This window comes from Anabas testudineus, chromosome 1, assembly GCF_900324465.2.
Source record: "Anabas testudineus chromosome 1, fAnaTes1.2, whole genome shotgun sequence".
Classification (NCBI taxonomy): Eukaryota; Metazoa; Chordata; class Actinopteri; order Anabantiformes; family Anabantidae; genus Anabas; species Anabas testudineus.
In genome coordinates this window covers 11378008-11402254 of record NC_046610.1, presented here as the reverse complement: position 1 = coordinate 11402254, position 24247 = coordinate 11378008, and the positions used below count along the sequence as shown (strand labels likewise).

The following is a 24247-nucleotide window of genomic DNA, read 5'->3' as shown; positions in this document are numbered from 1 at the left end:
AAGACAAGCACGGGTGGAACTGATAATATTAAAAAAAGGTTTAGGAATACCTGAAATGAAATGGTGCCAGTATTAATGTGTGATACTCTCATCTACATTTCTTTGTCTGCACATATGGTTTAACATTGAAAGTCTAAAAACTGTAAACCAAAGGAGAAAACACATACACACACTTAACAAATTAACCTTTCCAGATATCTTATATCACTAATAAAAAACTAATTCCTCAGTCCTGGCATGTTCTCAACCCAAGTGCTATCCCTGTGTTGTGTTTTAATGTCTCAGTTGGGGTTGGGGTTTGGGTTTGGGTTGACTCACACACCGATAGTGGCTCTGCACTCGTACTTGTTCACTTACATGAGGCCTTGTGTAGCTTTGTAACCTTCACTGGACCTGACCTCCGGCACTGGTGTTTCCCATAAAGCTAATGCAGAACATCTTAATTGACCACGACTTGCAGCTGATGATGACTGAGTTTGTCTCTACTTTTGTGAAGTGCACACAGGGGAAAACAAATCTGATGTTTCCCTATAAACATGTGCAAAGTGTCACACGCAGAGTAACAAAGGATAAAGGATAATATTTACTAATGCTGCTCGTGTTTATTGGGATCCGTTTCATAAAAACACCAAAGTTTATTATAAAGAAAACAAACCTGTCCTCTTAGAGTCAACATTCTTATGTGTTTACAATGAAGTGATATTCCACTAAGCTAATGTCTCCCTGTGATTTATTTTACTGTATGAACCTTCATTAAACTGGGGAAGCCAATAACAGGTGATGTTGTTACCTGTGGGTTCCCTCAGCACAGACAAAACCATATAGACCATATAGACCATATTACCAACTACACAGAAGAGGCAGAACATGAATATTGTGCTCTGCAATGAACAGAGTACCTGAAAACTAACACATAAAGATCTTTGCAATGCAGGTGCCAAGCAGCATTGCCAAGCAGTCTGGCTTAATTTAGTTATGTTTGTTTTAAGGTACAAATCTGTAGAAATAGTTGTTTTTGGTTGATGTTGTTGTGGGTAAGAGGCTGTTCTAAAAATGACCGACCCGCCAAGTGGTCTGACACAGACCAGCACTCCTAAACCACATGCAGCAGACGTGGATTGTAACAATTACCTTATTTAGTGGTGCAGATCCATGCTTGTTTGTAGACTAAAATAACAAATTCTTTAGAAACACTCAACAAAAACACACATGAAATCACCAACTCAACATCAAGCCAAAAATCAGTATCCACTGCGCCTCAACGCAGGTATTCAACACATCAAAAGAGAAATCCTACACTCATGTGTTCTTAGTTTGCTGACATGTCACTGAATTAGCGATAAAAAGTGAAAGGTGCATGTTTATTTGTTTTGATTTTTTTCATATACAAAATCCAACACATAAAATACAGCACTGGCAAATGCATCGTCACAGGCCTGTGAGCAGCAGGGACGAGCTGCTGCATACCTATTACCTTATTTAGTGGTGCAATCTGTAGAAGAAAATAATGGTTTAATACAACCTTGATGAATAATTGAACAGCCTTAGGTTATATATGTGTGTGAAATTAATATTCCAGTGTTGCATGCTGGAAAATGTCTGAAAAGTAGAAACTGAACAGATGAGTTGGAACATCCCTCATGTTTCTTGTTTTACATTAACAAAACCATTTGGATGTGATTGGATCTACTTTAAAGAATGGCAAGGAACATTGGTTTTACATTTTAGAAATTGCAGATCATTTCCCTGCTGGTGTCACAGTGTCAGTTTATCCTCAGCAAAGGAAAAGTATGCCATCCCTCCCTGTTACGATGAGGGTAAAGATGTTCCGATGTGGGCGATGTGTCTTATTACCTTTTGACCTTTTCTTGTATCTGCTCCCCATCTTAGCCTTCGTCATCAGCTTCAGCCTCTGTTTGTCATTTCTTACCTTTTCCCGGATTCCCACTGTGCAAACAGCTTTCAGTAAATAAATTGTGATCTTCTGATAGCAGGAGTGAAATAAGACTCGCCGTCACTGATGACAGCAGCAGCACGTCAGTGGCTGCCTGCTGCGTTACTGAGCATTAACTTCATTTTGAGATAAAGTAGGTGATTCATTTACGGGATCAGTGTTTGTTTTTTTTTATAATTTAAGATTGTTATTCATTTATTTATCTACAACAAGCTAATAAATACGTTTAACTGTGAGGAAAATGAGCATGTGGAAACCAGCATCTCTTGCTAAGCGTTTAATGGTGATTGCATTTCTTAGTTTTGACAGGCCTTGCTCTAATAATATTTTGAGGAAGAAGCTGAATGATTCACTATGTCCAATCAGTGCAGCTTGTCATTTCAGTGGAGGCAAACAAGACTGCAGCCAAGATTTAGTATGCTTATTCTTAGAACACCAGAAAAGAAAAACTGGCTCTCAGTTACATCTGATATCCTCATTCACTTCTTTTTCTCAACTTTTCCTACAATAAGTAAAGAGAAACTAATTAAATTTCACCTGAGATCACACGAACACAGTGTTCACACACTCAGCCACACATACTCCAGCTGCTCCTAACAGGTTTGCTTGTCTTAAACCACTGTTGCTACATCAGTAAAGATTCTCAGTATTTATTGGTTAAATGCATATTTAAAAAATCTTCATCTGCAAAAAGAAACTAGTAACTAAAGCTGTCATAGGTAACATAGGTAAGTGTTAATCTAACTATGTGGTGATAATAATAAAGGTCCTTGTATCAAACCTCAGATTGTTTCCCTGACTGGACGCCTTCAGCTCAAATGTTCACAATGTCACAGTTTGAATTAAAAATCAGTTTATTAACTAATTCACTACAGCAAGACAGCGAAAACACCACATGCTGACACTTTAACAAAGGTCACCTTAATGTTATAATCCGCAAGATTTTTTGTTGATCTCAATTTCGGCGACTCCTTTGGTTATTGCACAACACTTAGCTCTAAAGCAAATTCAGTCAGTTCTGTAAATAACTCAACTTGAGCTGTTGTTTAGTATCTGAAGTGACTAAAAATAACAGAATGAGTCTGTGCTGTGCAGTGATGTGTCTACTGATCTCACAGGGTAATGATTCAGATTATACGTATCAGTCATATCAAATATACATGTCTGTGTAGCTTAGGAGTTTCCTATGTCAGTGACGCCTGTCCACGTCTTCACAAAATCAAAGGTCTAATGTTTAAAAGCTGGGCAGAGGTAGAGGTAGATGTAGAAAAGATATTCCTTCTATGAATGCAGGCTGCTTCCACAAGTTTTAATACACAGTATATCGTATAAATAAATTGAGATACTGAAATGTTGCGGATTATTATAATGACACAGCATTACTTCTGACAAATAACACAAAAAACAAAACAGAACACTGTCGCTCATTAGTTATTGTTTTTTTTTTTTTTTTTGTTCCCATTAAAGTTAAACTGCATTTGCAAAAAAGTCATCGCTACAGTTCATCATCATGTCATGTAACTTGTAAACACTCATGATACAGTAAAAGAAGCCATGAAGCTACATCAAGAAAATACTTCAGTACTGACCAATGCAGAGCAATGAAAAGCCTTTTTGGAGGTACAATAAGAGGAACAATAACACATATGATATACACTCAAGAGTGTAGCATTGTAAAGTCACTTAGCATTTTCGTTAACAACGAGTTTCTGTAATTCCATCTCATATTGCCAAAACAATTGTCATTTGCAAGCAATAATAGCTTTATTATTGTTTTTGTAAAAGATAATACTGGTTCTTTTAAACCTGAGTCCTGTTTAATAAAATGAAAGCAGTACTTCCTGTCCATTTTACTGCAATATACAACAATATCTAGACGTAATGGGAGCATCAGAATTGATAATATAATGGTAAGAACAAGGTAACAGGGCTCAGGTTGAAATGAACTAATTATCCTTTAAAAACACAACAAAGAATACAGTAAAGTCACTACTTTACACAGAGAGGCACACGCTGTCCTTTACATTCATGCAAAACACACAGAAACAATACAATACATATATTTAACCAACTTCAGTAGCGAGCAGCTTAAAAATACACTGAAATGCGCAACATGTTTTAATTCACATTCTTAAGTAAATACTTTCATGAAGTCTAACATTCAGAACTGCTGGTAATAAAAAAAGATCTATATAGCTGATTTGACCTTCCATTTTCTTTAATATATAGTTAAATAAATGTTTTGAAACCTTTTACCGTTTGTTAATCACCATATATAATAACAACTCTGCTGTATAAGGTTTATACTGGAACCAGCGAGATGCTCCACATGTTATTTTGAAAAACAGTTTACAGGTAGGTTTGGTGCAAAGCAAGCTCACGAAACACTGTGTGAACAGAGTAATAAATAACATAAACCAATATATGCATTTCCAGCAGTAAAAAAACAGCAACACTCATGGACACATACAGTAAAGAGGTTGTGTGTTGTGTAGTCAGAGGGAACACACTGTTGCAGCATGGTTCCTGTCCCAGTATGGTTCCACTTGACATTCTGTAAACCCAAAATGGCACAGGCTGGGTGTAGTTTCAGCACATGCTGTGCACATAAGCAGGGAGTTAAATTAAGATAGACTGAACCCAAAACTGTGCCACATACTAGTGCCTTGTTGGTTACCTCTCTGTCACTTCCAACAGCATGTCTATTGACACGTTTCAAATGTATAATGGATGTATAATGATTTTGCCTCTGGCTCATTGCCAGTTACCAGGAAACGTGTTCCTTTGAACAGTTACATAACTGAAAGCTAAATTCACTTTCAATACTTTCAGCGCCAAACTCAGAGCCACATATGGAGTCAAGCAGAGTTCAATCAACAGCTATTCCATCGGTGACTTTCTGCAGCCACTCATTCATTCGTGGCTTCAGGCAGAAACAGTGCAGAGTGCATCCTCTGGATCAAATAAAGTTCACAGTTCATACTTAGAGATGAGCAATGAAAACTGTGACATACTTACATAATTACAATCACTGCTCGACGTATTTTCAGATTATCTCCATTGTGAGACTGTAACTCCACTCTAGCACATATTTTAATAAAGTATCTCAAAGAGTAATTTATTCAGTTCATTATCTATTCACTGAACCACGGGGCCGAGAAATGAACAAAACGAACAAAACACCAGTGCACTGACTGTGCTTGAACTGATTGTTTAGCCGAAGAGGAGGGAAAAGTTACTGAATACCAGAAAGCAGGCAAACCCTGATTCAATAAACTGGATTATCACTCCGTAGGAAAGTGGTTGAATTTTACAAGATCATGCTGTACAAGGTAAATGTTATTCACCTTGCATGTTGGTTAAGGCGATGCCTGAGCATGGACGGGTTCTTAATCAACAGACTCGTGGACACAAACACGTGGTGGACACCAGTTCACACGTATCCACAGATATCATACAAAATACTTTAAGATCCCACACAAAAGAGTAAAAGTAACCCATAATAAGAAACTCACTACACCAGATACATTTGGTAAGTGGAGGTTACCGCTGTTAAACACGTTTAAATGTCTTTATTTATTTGAATTTAAACTCACAATATAGTGCTGCTCATCTGGATATTTCTGTAGAATTTAGGGGATAATATAAAAATATACAGTTAGTACAAATAGGATGTGACAAGTATTAGCAGAAATCCATCCATGCTCTTACAAAAATCAATATAATCCATTAGGATTAGGTTAAGGTAAGGGTTACTTTTACTGTCTCCTTCAAATGTGATTACTTTGGATTAAAAAAAAAAAAAACACTGAATAAGTAAAACAACACCTTCATGTCAATAATAATACATTAAACTAATTAGTTCAGAGAAACGCAAAAAGCTTCTACGTATATAAACCTTAGTCAAGTTGATCACAAACCCCTTACACATCATTTTCAGCTTGTTTAAGGAACCACGTCAGCCATGTTACAATGTTTCTACATCTAATTAAGCAAACACAATGTGCACTGTTTGTATATGGTGTATTATACACGTGCATCGAAATCTGTGTCTGTGTGTGTTATGCTGAATGCATGTATCTTGAGGTGCTCTTCATGAGAACTCCTCAGGTTGAGCATTCAGGGCATCTCCATTTTGTGTTTTTGCACCATCACCATTGCATCCAGTGATCTCCGAGTGGCGAGACGTGATGTAGCTCCTCTTCCTTGCTGACACAGAGTTTTTCTTTCCAGGCCCACCTCCAGCACCACCATCGCCCTCGACGGGGTCGTACACCATCACCAGGGTGGTATCCATTCGGGACAGCGTGTACATGCTGCTCTGGCGTGTTGGGTGCAGCCGCGTGGAGCGTAATTCCAACTCATCGTAGCTGGACACCTTGATGAATGGACACCAACGAAATGCTCGCTTGAAGCCAGCTCGAAACCTGGTGGCACATCCAAAGAGAGAGAGAAGATTGGCAAACACAGGACTTTAAGACAGCTTTAATAATACTGCTTCATCAGGTAGCTGCATGATTCCTGCATGTTCTGCAACATATGCTGTATTTAGTGCAAGCATTTGGCTCTGCAGCTGAGAAATATCTAAATTACAGTAATGAAAGAGTCAAGTGATGTGCAACCACAGTATTTATACAGTACTCAATAGTACTTAATAGTACAACAACAGTACTTGAGATCTTGGATGTGATGTTTTTTCTCAAAGCACTCAAGGCTCTCAAGGCTGTATGGATTCATACATCAACCACCTTGAGAGAAATAATCAAATCCATTTTTCTGACTGAGTGATATCGGAGTCGTTATTCACTGAAAAAAGAGTCATTTTCTGCTGAAGCGTTCTCAAGAAATTCAATTTATAAAATTGAAAAAATATAATTATATAAATATAATTTTAAAAGCATGTTAGCATTTGAAAGACTTTATTTTTGGTCTGATAGATAAAAAGACACCAGCACAGAGTGAAACTCAGGAAGAGAAAGTCACAAAACAGTGAAAAAACATTTATCTCAAGAAACGGGTATGTTTTCCTTTGTTGCAGTTTTCCATGTCTTTAAATATATTATTTCTGCATGGATTGAACGAACATCAGATGATTTAGCAAGCTCATTTATTTCTATTTCTCTTACCACTGGGTGATAATGATATAAGCTTGGTAAATGTATCTCTCTTTCACAATTCATAATTAATGAAGCCAAGCAAAACTTAATTAAAACATAATGATACTCAATTACATACGGCGATGTGTAATAATACAATCAATTTCACTTATGCCATCTCATTTAGTAAGAATTTTTAGTTATTAAGTTATTAATAGTAGTAGTGTTCAGTTGTAAAACTTTGTGTTTTGGTGTGTTAGCAGTAGCCTGTTGTCACCCACCTGCTGTTGAGGCAGCAGTAGATGATGGGGTTGTACATGGTGGAGCTCATTGCCAGCCACAGCACTGACAGGTAAACCTGCTGGATGTACTTCCACTTGCTCAGACGCTTATTGAGACCCGTCACAATGAAGTAGACATGATAGGGCAGCCAGCAGAGGGCAAAGGTCACCACTACGATGATCATCATCTTCACCACCTGCAAGACGGAGAGGGAACAATAATGGGAAACATTCACAAGCTCTCACTGTTATGTTGTGTTTAGGATGCATGGAGAGTGATTGAAGTACGGCAGCGTGGAAGTCAGAGAAAATGAACACTGTCTATCAAACTAGACAGGGGTCACATGCAATTTCAGTCCATTTCTGAATCACTTTGGTGGCACCTGGCAAAACAGAGTGCAATTGAAACAAATGAGACAGTATGTGGCAGCTCCACTGACTTGATAGCAAATATACATCCACCTGGAAATTATAAGAAAACTTTATCACTTGCACAGGCTTGCCAGAAAACATTAGAGCACAAAACCACAGGAACACTAAACACAAACTATGTTATACAACCTACATTTTAAGAAAGCTAAATCTGTTAAATTAATCTATAGTATTAAAATCTAGTTAATATAGTTTTTTAAACATATAATAGGGCTGCATTTTGCTGAAAATAACAACTTATTAGGAAACAAAATGTAATACTAAAAATGTATTTCCAGCACTGGCACAGCTTTCCCAGCAGACTAATCTATAGCAGCAAAACAAAGAGATGGTTCAGAGTCACCTGAGCCATCTCTAACTACAAGATTTATGAAAAAGGAAAGTTTTAAGCCTAGTCTCAAATGTAGAGAGGGTGTCTGCCTCCCGAACCTGAACTGGTTCCAGAGGAGAGAAGCTTGATAGCTAAAGACTCATTGTAGACCCATTCTACATTGGGAAACTCTAGAAAGTCTTTAGTCTTCCAGTCTTTTTTCTCTTTGGAAGTGAATTGAGAGAACTGCTTTGGGCTGTCTCTGGGTGGTAACTAAGACCATGATCCATAATACTGTGTGACTCATCAGAGGCAGCCTGCAGAGGCATGCAGAGACAAAACAGACATCATTGAATCCTTCCTGAAATCTAAACACAAGTCCTGGCACACCTTGTTTTGAGTGAATGTTTCTCAGAAGTTTATGGCTTAACATGGCAAGCTGTAAACTGTGTATGGCTGCTAAACAATGGTGAACATTGAGTACTTTTGTTAGATGACAGTGTGAACATACAAGTTTTGTTTCTCTGTACCGAGTTCATGTTTCCACTCCTCTCACACCTCTCTTTACTAACATGAACTGTAGCTCAGCACAACAGTTAATCTCACATTCATCACACAGAACTGGCGAAACACGCAGTGTTCAGGATCAACTCTGGTGCCACAATCTTGTCAAAATGTGTCTCACACGAAAGTCTGAACACACAAACCTCAACAGCACTTAGCAGAATGACGTAGCAGTTCAATCACTATGAAAACTGTCTCTCAATAGGCTACATGTAAATAGACAGGCAAAACATATTATGAAGTAGTCCTAGGTCTTGTTTAGATTGTATACATAGTATATTGTAGGTTTTTTGATACTGACTTCTGAAACATGTAAAGTATGTGTTTGCTTTATCTGAACTGATTTGCTATGCCCTCTTTTAGCACATACTGTCATCCCATATAATAGTGACAATATGGGGTTTTGAACCCTAAGCATTACTTTAAGATTTTCAAATATATATTCAGTGGCACATATAATATTGTGAACAAATGGTTGGGTAAATAACTGTAGTCTTAGTAACACAAGTACAAATTAAAAACATGCCATTTCATTGGTAGTTTACTGTAAAATCCGGTCCACTAAGTGGGATTTTGTGCATGATAAAAACAATCAACTGTATCGTTCCTTAAAACATCACTAGGCTCACTTTAGGGTAAAACATCTCCTGCTGCATATTTTTCAGGGGATATAACTAGTATGTCAAAGCACTTATTTCAGACCATATGCCGTGTTAAATGTATGTAATATTGTTGACAGGAATAGCATGGCTGCGTATTATATAGCACTTAACTCTACTGAGCATGTGCAGAGATCTAGCAAAAAGAAGTACAGGCAGATCAAGAGTAAACAGAAACAATATGATGAAATTTTGAAAGTCAAAATTGTTAAAGAAATGGAAGGAAATAAAAACAACAAAATATAAACAAGTTAAGACCTATACAGTTTATGTCAAGTAAAAATGGGCCTACAATTGTACCTTGGTAGACACCACAAGTACTGACAATAGAAAGGTGCATCCTGTATGGTTCTCACCTACTAAATCACTTGCATCATCATGCCTTCTATTGTTTCTATGCTTCTCTGATTGTTTTTTTTTATATCCTGAGAGATAGTCAGTCAAAAAGCTAAGTGATTCTCTCCATGTCTCAAGTTTTTACCTTGTTTCTGGTTGTGGAGGTTGTTTTCCAGAGGGCAAGGATAAGAAAAAAGTTCTAACTGAGAGAACCATATGACTGCAGATCACGTATATCAGCAATGGGCTGTTGGTGAAAAGCAAGTGAAAGCCCAGGATAGCAACAGAAATGGAGCAGTATCAGGCAAACAAAAATTCTTTTGGGGCTCTTTTCTCATGAATTCCTTGGATATGTCTGGCTTTTACTGCAGGTTAGAAAATATTTTTCTTTCTAGGTTGCTAGAACACTGACTTTAATCAATTATTTCTATTAAGTTTTATTAACAGTTCCATTTACAATGCAAACTCTTGTCAATTAGTAATGTGAGGCAATAAATATAATGTGCTTAAAAAGAAAAAATAGAAAGAACAAAATAAATAACTAAATCAGTACAAGCATTGTAGTTTGTTTTACATTCGGTTAATGTCAGTTAATCAGTTTCCTTTAATACAAAGTATAAATAATTTTGGCTATTGGTTTGAATTGAAAATCCTTCATAAATGGACTCAGACAGGGCAGAGAGAATAAGAGATGAGTGAAGAACAAACAGAAAATTTAAATACAGTAGAGTAGACCTCAAAGGAAAGATGTCTTATGTACTTTAACCACTTTGATGTTTCATGATGGCAATTCTACAAAGACTAGTGGGACAAAAAATTTCCTATAATGAGACTAATAACAGTAATTGTACTGTATCAGCAGGAATACTGGTGCTACTGTGCTGACAATGAAACACAACCATGAAAACGCTCTTGATTTTTATTGTAGTCACGTTGGCAGAGTCCAATGTAAAATTAGTTTGTGGGACATTTATGAGGAGAGAGTTCTTCAAACTAACTTAGTTCAACACAAACTTTAACACATAGCTAAATAAATAATTCAACATTTTGGGAAATAAATGCATTTGCTTTCGTGCTAAGAAAGAATGAGGTAAGACACTGTTTTTATTTCTGCCTGTTAAATATGCAGGTGAACCTCAGGGTGAGGTTCATGTTGTTGTTTCCCACTTTCTACAACAAGGTCAGAGCATAAACACCAATGTTTCAATGCTGCACATTTACATGTCCATGCAATCTATTCCTTGACTGTGATTTAACAACTCACTGAAAAAAAGTGGACGTAAGACTGATGAGCATTTGACATGCTCCGAAATATAAGGTTGATTTTTCCCCCCAGCTTCTATTCCTGTGGTAAGCAGCGATATGTCACATACTGCCAGTGTTACTTTGCAGACTGTCAAACATTTCATTTACTCACCAAGAAAGTAAGTAAGCAAATTTCCCAAACCTATTATCTTTACTAGAAACACACTGTGTGTTTTTTTTCCAGAGAATTATACAGTGGTACATTAGTGAGAAAGATAGTGAGTCAATCGAATGCATGCACACGTAAATACACACTTCTTTTTCTAAAGATTTCTAAAGGAAGGGGAAAAGGGAAAATGTAGGGCGTTCAGTGTGATTTAACTAACAATACAAGGAGACAAAATAGCACAGAAAAATGAAAATGCCAGAATTCAAACCTGTATTTATCATTAACAAGCCACCAATCTAACTCAATTCACCGGCGCAGCAGGTGAAGCTCCTGTGCAGCCACTGTGTAATGTTACAGCACCTATTCTGAGGCAGCTGGTTGTTCTGGACTAAAGCCAGCATTCTTGTTTTTAACAAAGGATTGTTTCTGTTATGATAGCAAAACACAATACAATGTTTTCCTTCATGCATACTGCACAGTTACTGAGTTGCTGCTAATGATGAATGAAAAAAATTAACCTCTCAACAGCTAACAACATCTCCTAGCGGTGACTCCTCTGCATACTAAACATAAATGAGATTTCTAGCCCATTTCCATTATTTTTACAATTTGATTTTTGTTTGTTTTTTTTTTGTTTTTTTTGACCATGGCAATTTTTGATGTAGCATAACAGGAGGGCAGCCGGCAAGTTATGAGATACAGTAAGAGGTGCCTACGGTGGAATATCTTTGGAAAATGAAAATATAATTCCATCTGTGTCTATTATTTCATATATATTGTCAGGCAGGAGAGATAATGGCAAGCAATTGGCTGAGCCCTGAACTTCCATCAGGTCTGAGAGTAGAATAAGTGTTTATATTAAGTCCAAATTGTGAAATACAGAGGATCAGTCTACACCAAACTGGCCAACAGAACATGCCTGTGTAATTTAAGGCTACTTGATATTGATATTTAATTTTAAATCTACAACATGGAAAAGACTCTCTTATGCCTTCTATCCTTCTTCTATCGTCATAATGGAAAAAGGAGGCTGAATGTTCCAGATGGTTGAATGCACCAGGAAGCTGCTGGCATTGTTATTGTCTAATATCCTCATGTCTCTCTACTGCGCACTCATCCCCAACCGGTTAAGGCAGATGGCCTCCCACCCTGAGCCTGGTGGGGTTGGATTCTCTCCTTACATGTATTTTGTGAAGTACTCAGTAGCTCATCATTGTTTTAACCCAGTGTCGAGTAAATGACATTCACAATCTAATATTCAGAGGTTTTGATTGAAATGCAGTTCACACTACTCAGAGTGGTTTGTACACACTCTGAAAAGAGAACTAATAAACACTGACACTAGCTGCCCTGCGTGCATTTAACTAATTTATAATACAGATCTTCCACTGTGCTTCATGAACATTTAGGTCTATTATAAATACTAATTGCCTGTTTTAATGGTAAGGTATTAGTAATTCATGGGTGGAATCATTGTGTGTGGCTAATGTTGAAACGAATTAGGTGTAAAAACAAGGAAATTGACAACTTAAAAGATTCTGCAGTAAACACTTGATACTAACTCATCGCACCTTGCTAACAAAAGCCCCATCAACACAGCATTTCGCATCTAAATGAAAATGAGCAGTGGGAAACAAATGGGAACAGATGAGGAAAACATATCAGTTTGATACTGGTTTGCCGTTGAAAAAAAGTAATGAAACTCGAATGCTAATGAGCCTTTTAATGCATAAAATGGATATTGAGTTAGATCATAACCGACCAAGGCAGTCTTGGGGCTTGCCCCAGCACTAGATTTATGCTTCTTCATTAATTCGGTAAATGACTAGCCATTAGTTAGCTTGAAGCTAAAATGAGCTCCTCAGACAATTTAGAACGTGACGTGATAAAGACGAACCTCAGCAAGCTGTGTGCCTGAATGCAACTGATTAGGCAGAAGATAGACTCATTCAGTAAACACAAAACAGAAGGAGAAAAAAACTAATCGGGGGAATATAGAAAGGAAGGAGGGAAAATTGGAGTCAGACTTTGCCTAACTAACCGGGAATCCCTCTGTGCAACCTTGTCTTCTAAAAACCATGTTTATACCCAACTAAACTGCAAACAGGCTGTATTTGAAAAAGAAATGTAATGGCTCTTGGATTATGTTTTTATACACATAACAACTTCATTTGTTGATACATTGCTGAACTTTCATACTTAATTTAATTTAAGTGCAACTTGTTCCCTGATGTTTGATTTATTTCGCCCACAACATCCATTCATGCATTCATTTCGAGTAAAGCTTGAAAGCAGGACTGAATCCTGCTCACTGTGCTTTGTACTGACCATTTGCATACTGTGCCCTAGAAAATATGTTTCTACTACTGAACAACAACAAAAAGGTTAAAAATATGGGGTGCAGGACAAAAAGTCCTGTGTGCTGTATGTCTCCCTCCCTGTGACTGGATAGTAACACTACACCAAAATCAAATTAGCAAAGATAATTCTCAAACATGGATGTATCTTGCTCTTTAAGCAGTGTACAAGTAATTTGTTTGCTGTTGCTAGAAGACTTCACCACAAACTTTCTTTAAAAGAAAATTAAGAATTATTATCACATTTTGAGACATTTTAATATTCTTTCTGAGAGTACTGAATTCTGTGTTTGTAGAGGCTTTTCAAGGCCTGCAGTTACCCCTTTTTCTCTAGGTAAACAGGGTGCTTGGTGCACAAAGGCCCTCTTTGGAGCCAGTATTTGTAATCTATTGTGAGAAAGAAAAGGAGATCTGGGGGTTGGATAAAGTAAAACGCCTTTATTGAAGCATGGCTTACACTTAAGTGCTTCGGCAGGACTTTATTGGGGTGTGAAAAAGACATTGATTCAATTTTTGTCTTCGCTGGGAAGAAGAAAGAGCAGAGGGGGTTATGTGACTGTAGCCACTTAAAGCCTTCACCTACTCTCACAAGAAAGCATCCAACTCAGGTTGTATAATATTATATGTGTTTTACTGATTGAAGAGCTTCTACTTTGATTTTCATTATGGAACAAGCTGGGGCAGTCTTCACGAAGACAGAAAGATGTACTGTCAGTGGTGCTTAGGACACAAGTTGAACACAGATGGTCTTAAATAGTCATACAGTAGTCTTATGACAGTTTATTATTGCTGCACTTTCAGACTGACATTTTAAACACACCGCCTCTGGCACGAGCCTAAAATAGAATACCTGTGGCATGATGACTTTGGCAGAACGGATTACCTCAAAACAATGGACAAAGTGAATCTTTATTTCAATAAGGATGCTAAAAATGGCAGACATATGGAGCATTTTATTGCTTCCTTCCTCACAGACATACGATAACTGCACAGGAATTCTGTCACGTCAATAGGAACCACTAGAAAATGCTCTCTATAGGTTATTACTGCTTTGCTGCTGCTTCGGTACTTTAGTTTGTTTTTCAGTGACCTTCAGCACTGTTCTACTACCAACAAAATTGGTCTCTTTGGTGTCTTACAGTCGCTTTAAAAACTGCGTTTTCCAGCTCTCTATCTTTTATGCATTGGAAGTGGAAGTAATGTTGGGCTGCCACGGTTAAATTAAACTTCACACAGAGAAACCAAAAGCATTTACCACCCATTTTCCTGCAGAAAAACAATTACAATTACAGATTTCAAATAGATACAGACATATGACTATAATAAGAACTGAAGCCCTGACCTGGCTAATGGCACAAACCATTCAAGGTAAATGTTGTGTTCAATGTACTTTAAAGGTCTGTGTTCTAAATATGCAAAATGCGTTTAATTGATGCTTTTAAATCCTCTTTGATAAACTTGAAATAAAAAAGTAATGATTATACTAAATATAAATATACAGCCGTTTTCTACCTCACTGGCAGTCAAAACGCTTTTACACTGCTTCTCATTCACCCATTCGCACACAACAGCACAGTCACGCACCGATGGCAGAGCTGCCATGCAGCTGACCTGACTCACTGGGTCGCAACTTGGGGTTCAGTATCTTGCCCAAGGACACTTTCACATGTGACAGGAGGAGAAGGAAATCGAACCACCAATCCCACGATTGGCAGATGAGTGTGCTACCTCCTGAACCGCAGCTGGTTCAGGAGGTAGCCCCATAGGATATAAACAAAAAACTAAAATTATTCAAACTATAAGAAATATTCAATTATTCTGTTTAAACAACAGTTGTTTATTTGTCATCTTCTCTACAGTCTCAGCTCACTGAGCTGGATACTTTTGTTTAGTAGCTACTTTTTAACAGGAGTCTGGAATACAGTGAAAACATTAGTGTGTTGCCAGCTAGTTTTACCTTTGCTTGACAGTGTTGCCCGGAGCTGTTCTCTCCTTTCAGTAACCTTTTCTGAGTCTTTCATCGCTAAACTCGAAACCAACATGACATTTATCCCAAAGAAAAAGACCATTTAAAACAAGGATAAGGACAGGACAGACTGTCTTTACCTTAAGAATATGGCTTAAATATCTTCAGACAAACACACACACACTACATTTGAAACTAAATAAATAGTTGAAAATAAAAACAATAACAAAAAAATCCCTGTGCACAAACAACAGCACACAATCACACAAATATCCCTTTTCACTTATTGATCTGTGCTGTTACGCAGGAAGGACTCCCCACAGACCCATTTTCTTCCCGGAAGACTATATGTCCACAATGGCATGACACCAATAATGGTTCATAGGAAAAGGTGAAAGCGTGTAATGGTGGAGAGAGAAAGTCTGCGCCCTGCATTCAGGCCACAAGGAAATCATACAGCATGAAGAAGGCAAAACTGGAAGCGGATAGCTGAGTTTTTCCTGAGTTACACCTGTGCATGTTTCTATATTTACCCATCCTAATGTTGACTGACAGTCCTATTAATGCATCACTGCATGTCACAAAGATAGGTATTTAATACTGTGGATATGTAGCAGGGCTTGACATTCACACCTGCCAAATGTGGTTGGATTTCAGCAGAGGCTGAAACTGGCCACTTTGGTGGGTTGAATTCATACATATTTTCTTTAATTGTAGACTAAAAGCATCCAAAGTAATAAACGAATTGCAAAGTGGCACTACTCCACTACATGCAGAGACTGGTGCAGTGCACAGCTGGGAAGTGACACCCTGCAAACTGATGTGCACAGTGAAAAACTCCCTCACAGTGAGCGTGTGAGTTATGCGCATGGCTGAGGTGAGGAGGTGTTGTACTGTGTGGCTATTAGGATTACACACCTCAACCTGTTTATTTTGAGGTATTGAGTTTATTAGTTAGTTTGGATCTACAGGGGGACAGGGATGATCTTCTGATGACAGACAAAAAGGTCCAGAATCACTAATAAAGTAAAGAAAACATCTATAAAACATATGTACTGCAAGTTTGGATTTAGATAAAAGAAATACTAGGCAGAATAAACTGTATATGTTATCTCCCTACTTATGACCTATAACATGTTGCCAGATGTGTTTTTCTCATATTTATGTTTTTATAGCAGTAAACACTTGTGTGTAGAATGGGTTCCACACTCCTCTGCTTCAGATACGTCTACCAAAGTGTGCACACACACATTCAAACTGCCTCAAGACACAAGAGTTTTTTGGAGCTTGTGCTTGTGCAGATGTGTGGACAAACAATTGATTGAAAACAAGTGACAACTACAAAGGTTGTGTTGCGAGGAATCAAGGTTTTCTTCCCTGAAATGTTCACAGTGCCACTATGTCCACTTTCTGCAGACGCACACCCAAAGCAGAAGCTGTTCTGTTTGTTGTTGCCAGTTGCTTGTTGCTTGTCAATAAAGGGATATGAAAAATTCTGAAATCTGTAAGTAACTATTATAACAGTCATGTGACCATACACGTTATTAGATTGTCAGGTATACACAGGTACGTATTGTTACTATTTCATTAAATCGCAGCCTTTTGCAGTTATATAATCGCACAGGCCGACGCCGGGACCGTGACAGTGACTCGATTAATCGTGCATTTGTACAAACAAAATAAAAAATATGTTTCATATCACATGCTTAAAGCTGTACCAAACAGCACAAACAGGGGGTTATTATAATTTGTGCAGTAAAGCATTACCTAGTTACATCAGTAACTGAAGATGTTTTCAGCAGGCTGTTAATCAGCAGGAAACATTTAACAACAGATTATCATGAAATATTGAGAACACAAAACAGGCCAGGAAACAATTAATTAGATTTGGTGGTGGTCTGGGATTTCCCCCAAGTAGACAGTGAATGGTTTTGGCCGCAGTAATTTAATAAACACAAAGACGCTTAAAATCCAAATCCTAAAGTAGCATGACAATAACAGAAAGCTGGCAAATTGTTGCAGGCCGGCAGCTGCATTGATTGCCTTGTAGCTGTAACAAAAAAGGTTGACAAATTGGAAACCTCCCAAATCTTCTGTTCATTAAAGACAAATATGTGTCAAAATCAAAATTAGATCAGACTTTAGACTGTAAAACAGCAGTGAGATAATAATGATCTGCATCCACATCTGGCAGCTCTGAGGCAGAATATTATCCATTATTCCTGAGTCTATGACTGCTAGTGTTGAGAAATCACCATGTTTTCAGATAATAACTGGACAGCCCTGTCTGACTTACTGAATAAATGAAGCGCTGTTTCCCCCTCAAGAGTTCTCACCTTTCTTTTAGCCTGCAGTTGTCCGTGATAATTATCAGATGAGTCTCCTGGAATCTCTCCTCCCCACAGTGTCACCCCCACAATGGTGTAAGTGATGCCCATCACCACCAAGGGCAGCACGTAGACCAGAAGCGTAACTATGATATGATACCTGGTCAGAAAGAGGAGCAAGTGGTGAAGCATGTTCACATTTATAAAATATCTACAGTCATATATAATTTCATACACCTTGTGCTAAGCTCAACTAATACCTGCTGAATGTAGGTTTGATAGTAACTTCAACTCAAAATGTGCCAACAGCAGAAAGCTGCTAAAGATGATAGTCAACACAAATAAAAAATAGAAAGCAACATAGGTGATCACGTGTAAATAATATCATTAATAATAATTTCCCACGCTGTTTTGACTAAGGCACAGGGGGCTGCAACACACACGTTACTAAATGCTTCTCACATGAAGGGGTCATCGGCCATGCGGGGCCAAGCCACGTAGCAGAGGGTCCTCTTGGGCAGAGTTCGAATGGTAGAGAAGTAGCAGAGGGGAAAGGCCAGAATCACAGCCAGACTCCAGATACAGACGATGACTCCTGTGGTGACCTTCGCCGACAGACGTGGCTTCAGAGGGTGGATGATGGCCATGTACCTACAGAGAAGTAGACCAAATGTTAAAAAGATATAATGTTTAGAGTCGCATCCATTTCAAGTCCTGTGTTTTTCTAGGTTTTGTCCTGATGAAATCGCCACACTGGAAAAACACATAAAGTTTTTACTTTTTTTATATTAAATGTACTTTTTTATTAGTTTATTAAAGTTTATAAAGTTTCAGGCTTTATGTTTTTTTTGTTTTTTTTTTGGCTCATGGCGTGTGGTGCGAGCTGCCCATCCCTTTTGGTTGTTTTCTTTAAATAACATTTAGTGGCCTGAAGAGATGAAAGTTTTTCAAAAGAAAAAGTCCAAAAATCTTGCAACAGAAATATATATTAATATATTCTAAGCTCATGCACATCATCTTCTCAACTCAGTGATTTATCTCACAAATCACTGCTGTATGAGATTAAGCTTTAATAAACGTTCTCTGACCCAAAGATCGACGGCTGCTTTGTGTCATTTCATTTATAATTCAGAAAGCTTCCTTACACTATTTGCATTACACTTAATTTTCTGCAAGACCGCCAGTAAAAATCCAATTACACTGCGATGGTTGATTTTTAAGTAAAACCGACAGATGATTCGTTCCAAAAAACAAGGATGAGAGTTTCTCTGAATGGCTCAGTGAAACTGGCAGGAGATTCCCAGCTCAACATGACTCCAACTCAGGATGCCAACTGATTTTCAGTCGCTGATAATACCGGCCGTGTAACCACTAATTCGATCTTCATGAGATGGTAAACAATGAGCCCTGTCCTGTCACCTCAATGACTGGAACTCTCTGAGGGACGACAAGAAAGATGTCCTGTCTATTCACCAGTAATTGCTTGGCATTTATTCTGAGTGTCCCACTGGCCCCTGTGGATGGCAGCGTAAGAATAGCTTGTTAGATGTCCAATCAATTATGCACCAGAGCAATCAGAGTTCTTTGGGATCCAACATGTTTGCACAATGGCAGCTGATCCAATAGACTTGTGGCAGCCGAACAATATCCTCAGTGCGATGGCAGTAACACTCAAATGAGCTAAGCAGAATTACACATACACTCATACTCCTTTTAGGTTTCCATCCACACACATCAAAGCGCGTTCACAGTGGCGTCAGCATCAACTGGGCTTGATCACAGAAACTTTACTGCAGTGGGATGATAAATCACTTGATGTTTTTTTATGCTTAAAGCCGCGCAGGAGAGCTTTCAGACAACGTATTGTTTTGGTGGTGTGACATTACCAGCTAAACACTCACTTTATCACTGCCTGGTGTTTCACTAGCAGAGATTACCTTGGAGGAGACTTCCAGCACAAGTAGCCAAACATTATTTGTACAGCTAAATGTCAAATGGTGGCTCAGATGTTCTCGGGTGACAGCAATGTGTTTAATGTTCAGCCACCCTCACTTCACAGTATCACATTAAAGGGTTTCTTCCTTCAGATTACATTTTTCAGTACCCATGCTGATTGTTGCGGTTGAATTTGTTCCGGTTTTGGACACTCAACCATTACGAGTTTAGGACTTGTTTGTGGGACAAATTCAGCATCTCTGTCCAAGAATGATGCAACCATTACTGGATAATCCACAGATGCCACTGCCAACAGTTTTCATAGACTATTCTGAGACTATCAGTTCACCTGAAAGTGGTGCCAAAGTAAAAAGTCCCCTTGACCAAAAAGGACTTGTTTCTGAAAACAAATGTTGTCTGTAAATTTTCAGAGTATGTTTCTGGGCGACAAACAACTATGCATGAAGGTGTTTAATGACCCTGATCCAGTGACATGAGCTTTTTATGTCTTTTCTCCACCTCTCGCTGCACATACCAGTAGAGAAATCTTCCTCACCATTAGTGGTGACTGTGTAATGAAAGTGGGAGAGGCATGGATTGTTGCAATACTCAGGTAATGCACATAAAAGGAGAACTATAAAGAAAAACACAGATTTCAATCATATTCAGGAGTGGAGAATGGAAAAGTCGCCAACCATGTTATCATAAAAAGCTCAAAGGATTCACCTTTTATCTTTCACACAGCAACTTGTATATATCTTGCTACAGTGCCCAAGGAAACACACTTGGCAGCGCAGGGAGTCAGGGGGAAGGACAAATTCACAGATGATCATGAACTGTGGCCTCGTGCCATTTCAAGACATCAGAGCGGAGACAGCACCATACTGAGGTTACAAAAAAGCATGACCGGAGGTTACATCTACATCATGTAGGTCATGGCGATGTTCTCTTTCTCAGTACACAGTTGACAGAATTGAATGGACACTGCAGACCGAAAATACAAACGCATGAAAGTTGCTGTAGAGAAGCCAAAAATGAGCACAGCCTCGGGAAAGGCGCTGTTCCCTTTGTGTGTCAAGGAGAAGCAGCAGAAGAGGAAAACACCTCACACAATATCACAACATACTGTGACATACACCAACTGCAGACACACTGTGCCTGCGTGCGGTTTCTACACGCCTTTTTCTTTCATTATGTCCAGCTCCTGGCTGCTTCCTTCACCGGTCTAATCCCTTTATTTAAACATTATGATGTATGACGGTCCACTGATCGGTATCAAAGCCCAGCTGGTAGTGATGACTGCATTACCACATTACTGGAATAGGTGAAGGTGCACGGAAGAGCAAAAATGTGTGACAGAGCAAAGAAATACCATGAATGCATGTAACATAAAGAAAGAAACGAAGAGCATAACTGCATGGGAGGGGGTAATCTTCTCCAGGGTGTTGGCACACATAGTTATTCACTGCAGTGCAGACACTTTGCAAAACAGCGGCTTCAGTCTGTGATTTATGAGCAGTGAAATGTATAAATAAACGTGTGGAATTGGCCTTCGCTGTGTGCTGTTGTAGTGAGCCACTCCAGCACAATAATGCAAATCACAAGTAAGTCATTCACCTTCTTCTGAGTGCTGACGTAAACATATGAATGAATCACCTGGGAGCACAAACTCTGACAAAGAAATGCGGGGACAGATAAGATCTGACCAGTGGAATATAAATTAAACCGATGGGGATTCCACACGTACCTAGTCGAATATGGTGTTAGTGCTGTTTTATATACTGGCAAAGGCATTTTAAAGAGCCCCAAAATGAAATAGTCAGACACTGCTGGTGGAACGCAGCATTACAGAGTGTAATGATCACACAGGAGAAGTCCACAAATCATGCATGAAGCATTTGCAATGAAAATCAGAGTGGGGAGGCGAGAATACATTATATGCTGCAGTCCAGCAGCTGAAACTATTCTGTTCTGTGTGAATGATTGTTTGATGGCTAAGGTGCTGATGCTGAAGATGCTGAAGGAAGTCTGCGTGAAAATGAAACACACAGCCAATTCTACCTCCACGGCTGTATAAGGGGGCAGCAAATCTACCCACACAAAATTCACACACTCACAAACTGTTAATTAATGCCAACACAGACAGGGATGAATGCTCCATTGATAAAAACAATAATTTTACCCATACACCAGACACCAGACTTTACATCATTTGCCATTAGTTAATCACTGTGCTTGCAGCATTTCAGAAGCCCACCTGTCCACAGCTATCGCCGTCATGGAGTAGATGCTTGCAAACACGGATGTGACCGGGAAGAAGTTGTGAAATTTGCAGTAAGCTTCCCCGAAGTACCACTCCCCGTGGGCAGCGTAGATAAAGTTTATCAAAGTGTTAAACGCCGCCATTGATGCGTCGGAAAACGCCAAGTTCAGCAGAAAGTAGTTCGTCACCGTCCTCATTCGTTTGTGGGCAAGAATGATCCATATGACGATGAGGTTTCCAAACACGGCCACCGCCAGGACGGAGCTGTAGGCGACGGACCAGAGAGCGACGCGCCACGGAGGCTGCACGAACTGGTTCGTCAAGTTGGACGTTACGTTGGATCCGTTATGTGGAGCTGCCATCCTCTTCTCCTTTTTTGCCCCCCAAATATACTAAATGTTTCTGGTGCTTTTAACGAGTCTGTTCTACCTATTGAGGAGCGAAGCGTTTGCGTTCAAGCACCATAGCGCGCGCAACCTGAACGCACCGCATCCCTAAATGATAGACATCTCCTTACATGGTACCCTATAGAGCCGTCTCCGAAAACACTCTTCAGTTTGGAATAACGCTAACGAGCAGCTGTTAAACTGAGCGTGTAACAAGTATCCTGCTGAAAGTGGGTGTGAGCGCGGAGCCTCTCCAGCAGCAGCAGCAACAGGCAGCATGTGAGTGCGCACTCACTGACGCACAAGTGGCACAAATGGGGAAAGAGATTGATTGATATGCGCGGGGCTGCTGTTTAAAACTTGATGAATAACAGGCTCTCCCTGGCTGACTATAATCTGACAGCATGCACTGCGTCCCTTTATCTGCTCTGACCCTTCATATTAGGTTTTTTTTTTAAAGCAGCATTTCAAAGGAGTCACAAACAGGATATTGAAATATCGCAGGCACTGTCTGTACAATAACACTTTTCTTTTTCCAGCCTTTATCTTAACTCATCAACAGACACGATGCAGTGCGGTGCCAACTCCTTAAGTTCAGTTTTCCACAAACTCCACACACTTTGGGTGGATTAGCCACTATCTTAACGTTTCTCTTATTAAGGTCTTAAATCATCCTCACAGTGCACCAGAGAGAACAGAATGAACAATGCTGTTTCACCATGACTCAGACTCTCTCCTTTTCTGTCACTCCAACACTCTCAAGTCAGAGGCTGAAGTCCCCTCCAGACACCCAATTGTTCACATCAGATAAAGCTCCTTCATCTGCTTACATAGCCCGAAGTGTGAGGGTGAGGATCTACTTGGTTTACATTTACATATTAGCCTGGCTGATCGAGTCCAATCAGACCAGGAGAGTTTTTAAACACACCCACAAAGACTTTAATATTCTTAAAACGTACATTTTGAATTATACGTCACCACTCTGAAATAAAAGGGAGCTGACATGTATATTCAGTCAGCAGAATATGCAACGCTACACTTAAATATGAGAGATCATTCAGCATGTTGGCTCCACTGCTCTAGATCACACTGCAGTATGTGACTACCGTAGGCTAGTGTAGGTCTCGCTCAGTATCTTTTTGAGCTAACCGATGGGGACCTCCATTAGTTGTACCACAACATGACAAACTTGGGAGAAATCATCACAATATATCTTTTGAGCTGACTTTCTAATCCAACTTGCAAAAAAGATATGTTTAAATAATCCGTAGAATTGCGTGGCACAGGAATAAAAACCTAAATTATCCCTAATTGAGAAATCGCTGAATCATTACAATATGCTGTTTAAAAGATTGATGTTGTGATTTACCAACCAACATTTTATGTTTTACTCCTACATAAATCAAATTAGTTTTTTGTTCTGCTTTGCAATTCTGCATGTTGATGCCGATTGAAATTCAGATTAGACTCTCCCAGTTATAAAGTTTCATCAACAGGGATATGTAAATACAAACTGCAAAAGAATCAGACTGGTGGAGAGTTTATATGGGATGGCAATAGGGTATGTTCTGTACATTCAGTAACTTAGTTTATATCACTATTAACTTTACAGTATGTCATCATGATGTATTGGTTTTCTAATATGAACTGTAAGAAAACTTTGTTTTTTATAGACGGACCTCAGTATTCATGGAAATGGGAAAAACAGTTTGCACTAGAAATGCAAGAAGCAATATGTGTTATGTTATCTGCAAATCCATGAACTGTAATTTATATTAAAACCCTGGTTTTGATAATAGGATGATAAAGGACATGTTTCAGGGAATGCATTATTTAGTAGGACTCTAACATTTAGCTTCCTGCATTGGATTTGCAGAATCCCACTGTAGCTCAATGTATGTCAGTGTATTATGAAATTTAGAGCTGCCATACGGTAGATAACGTGCAAAATAAAGGGAAGAAACATA

General features: G+C 38.8%; 1 protein-coding gene across 1 annotated transcript; it reads right to left on the bottom strand.

Moving 5' to 3' along the window:
- Positions 1–2893: 2893 nt before the first annotated feature.
- On the bottom strand, positions 2894–22711 carry tacr3a (tachykinin receptor 3a). Its single transcript, XM_026358803.1, has 5 exons — positions 21889–22711; positions 18159–18347; positions 17706–17856; positions 7332–7528; positions 2894–6381 (listed from the first exon to the last, which is right to left on the bottom strand). The coding sequence occupies exons 1-5, from the start codon at positions 22254–22256 to the stop codon at positions 6048–6050; spliced, it is 1239 nt and encodes a 412-aa protein (XP_026214588.1). The 5' UTR covers positions 22257–22711; the 3' UTR covers positions 2894–6047.
- Positions 22712–24247: the final 1536 nt, after the last annotated feature.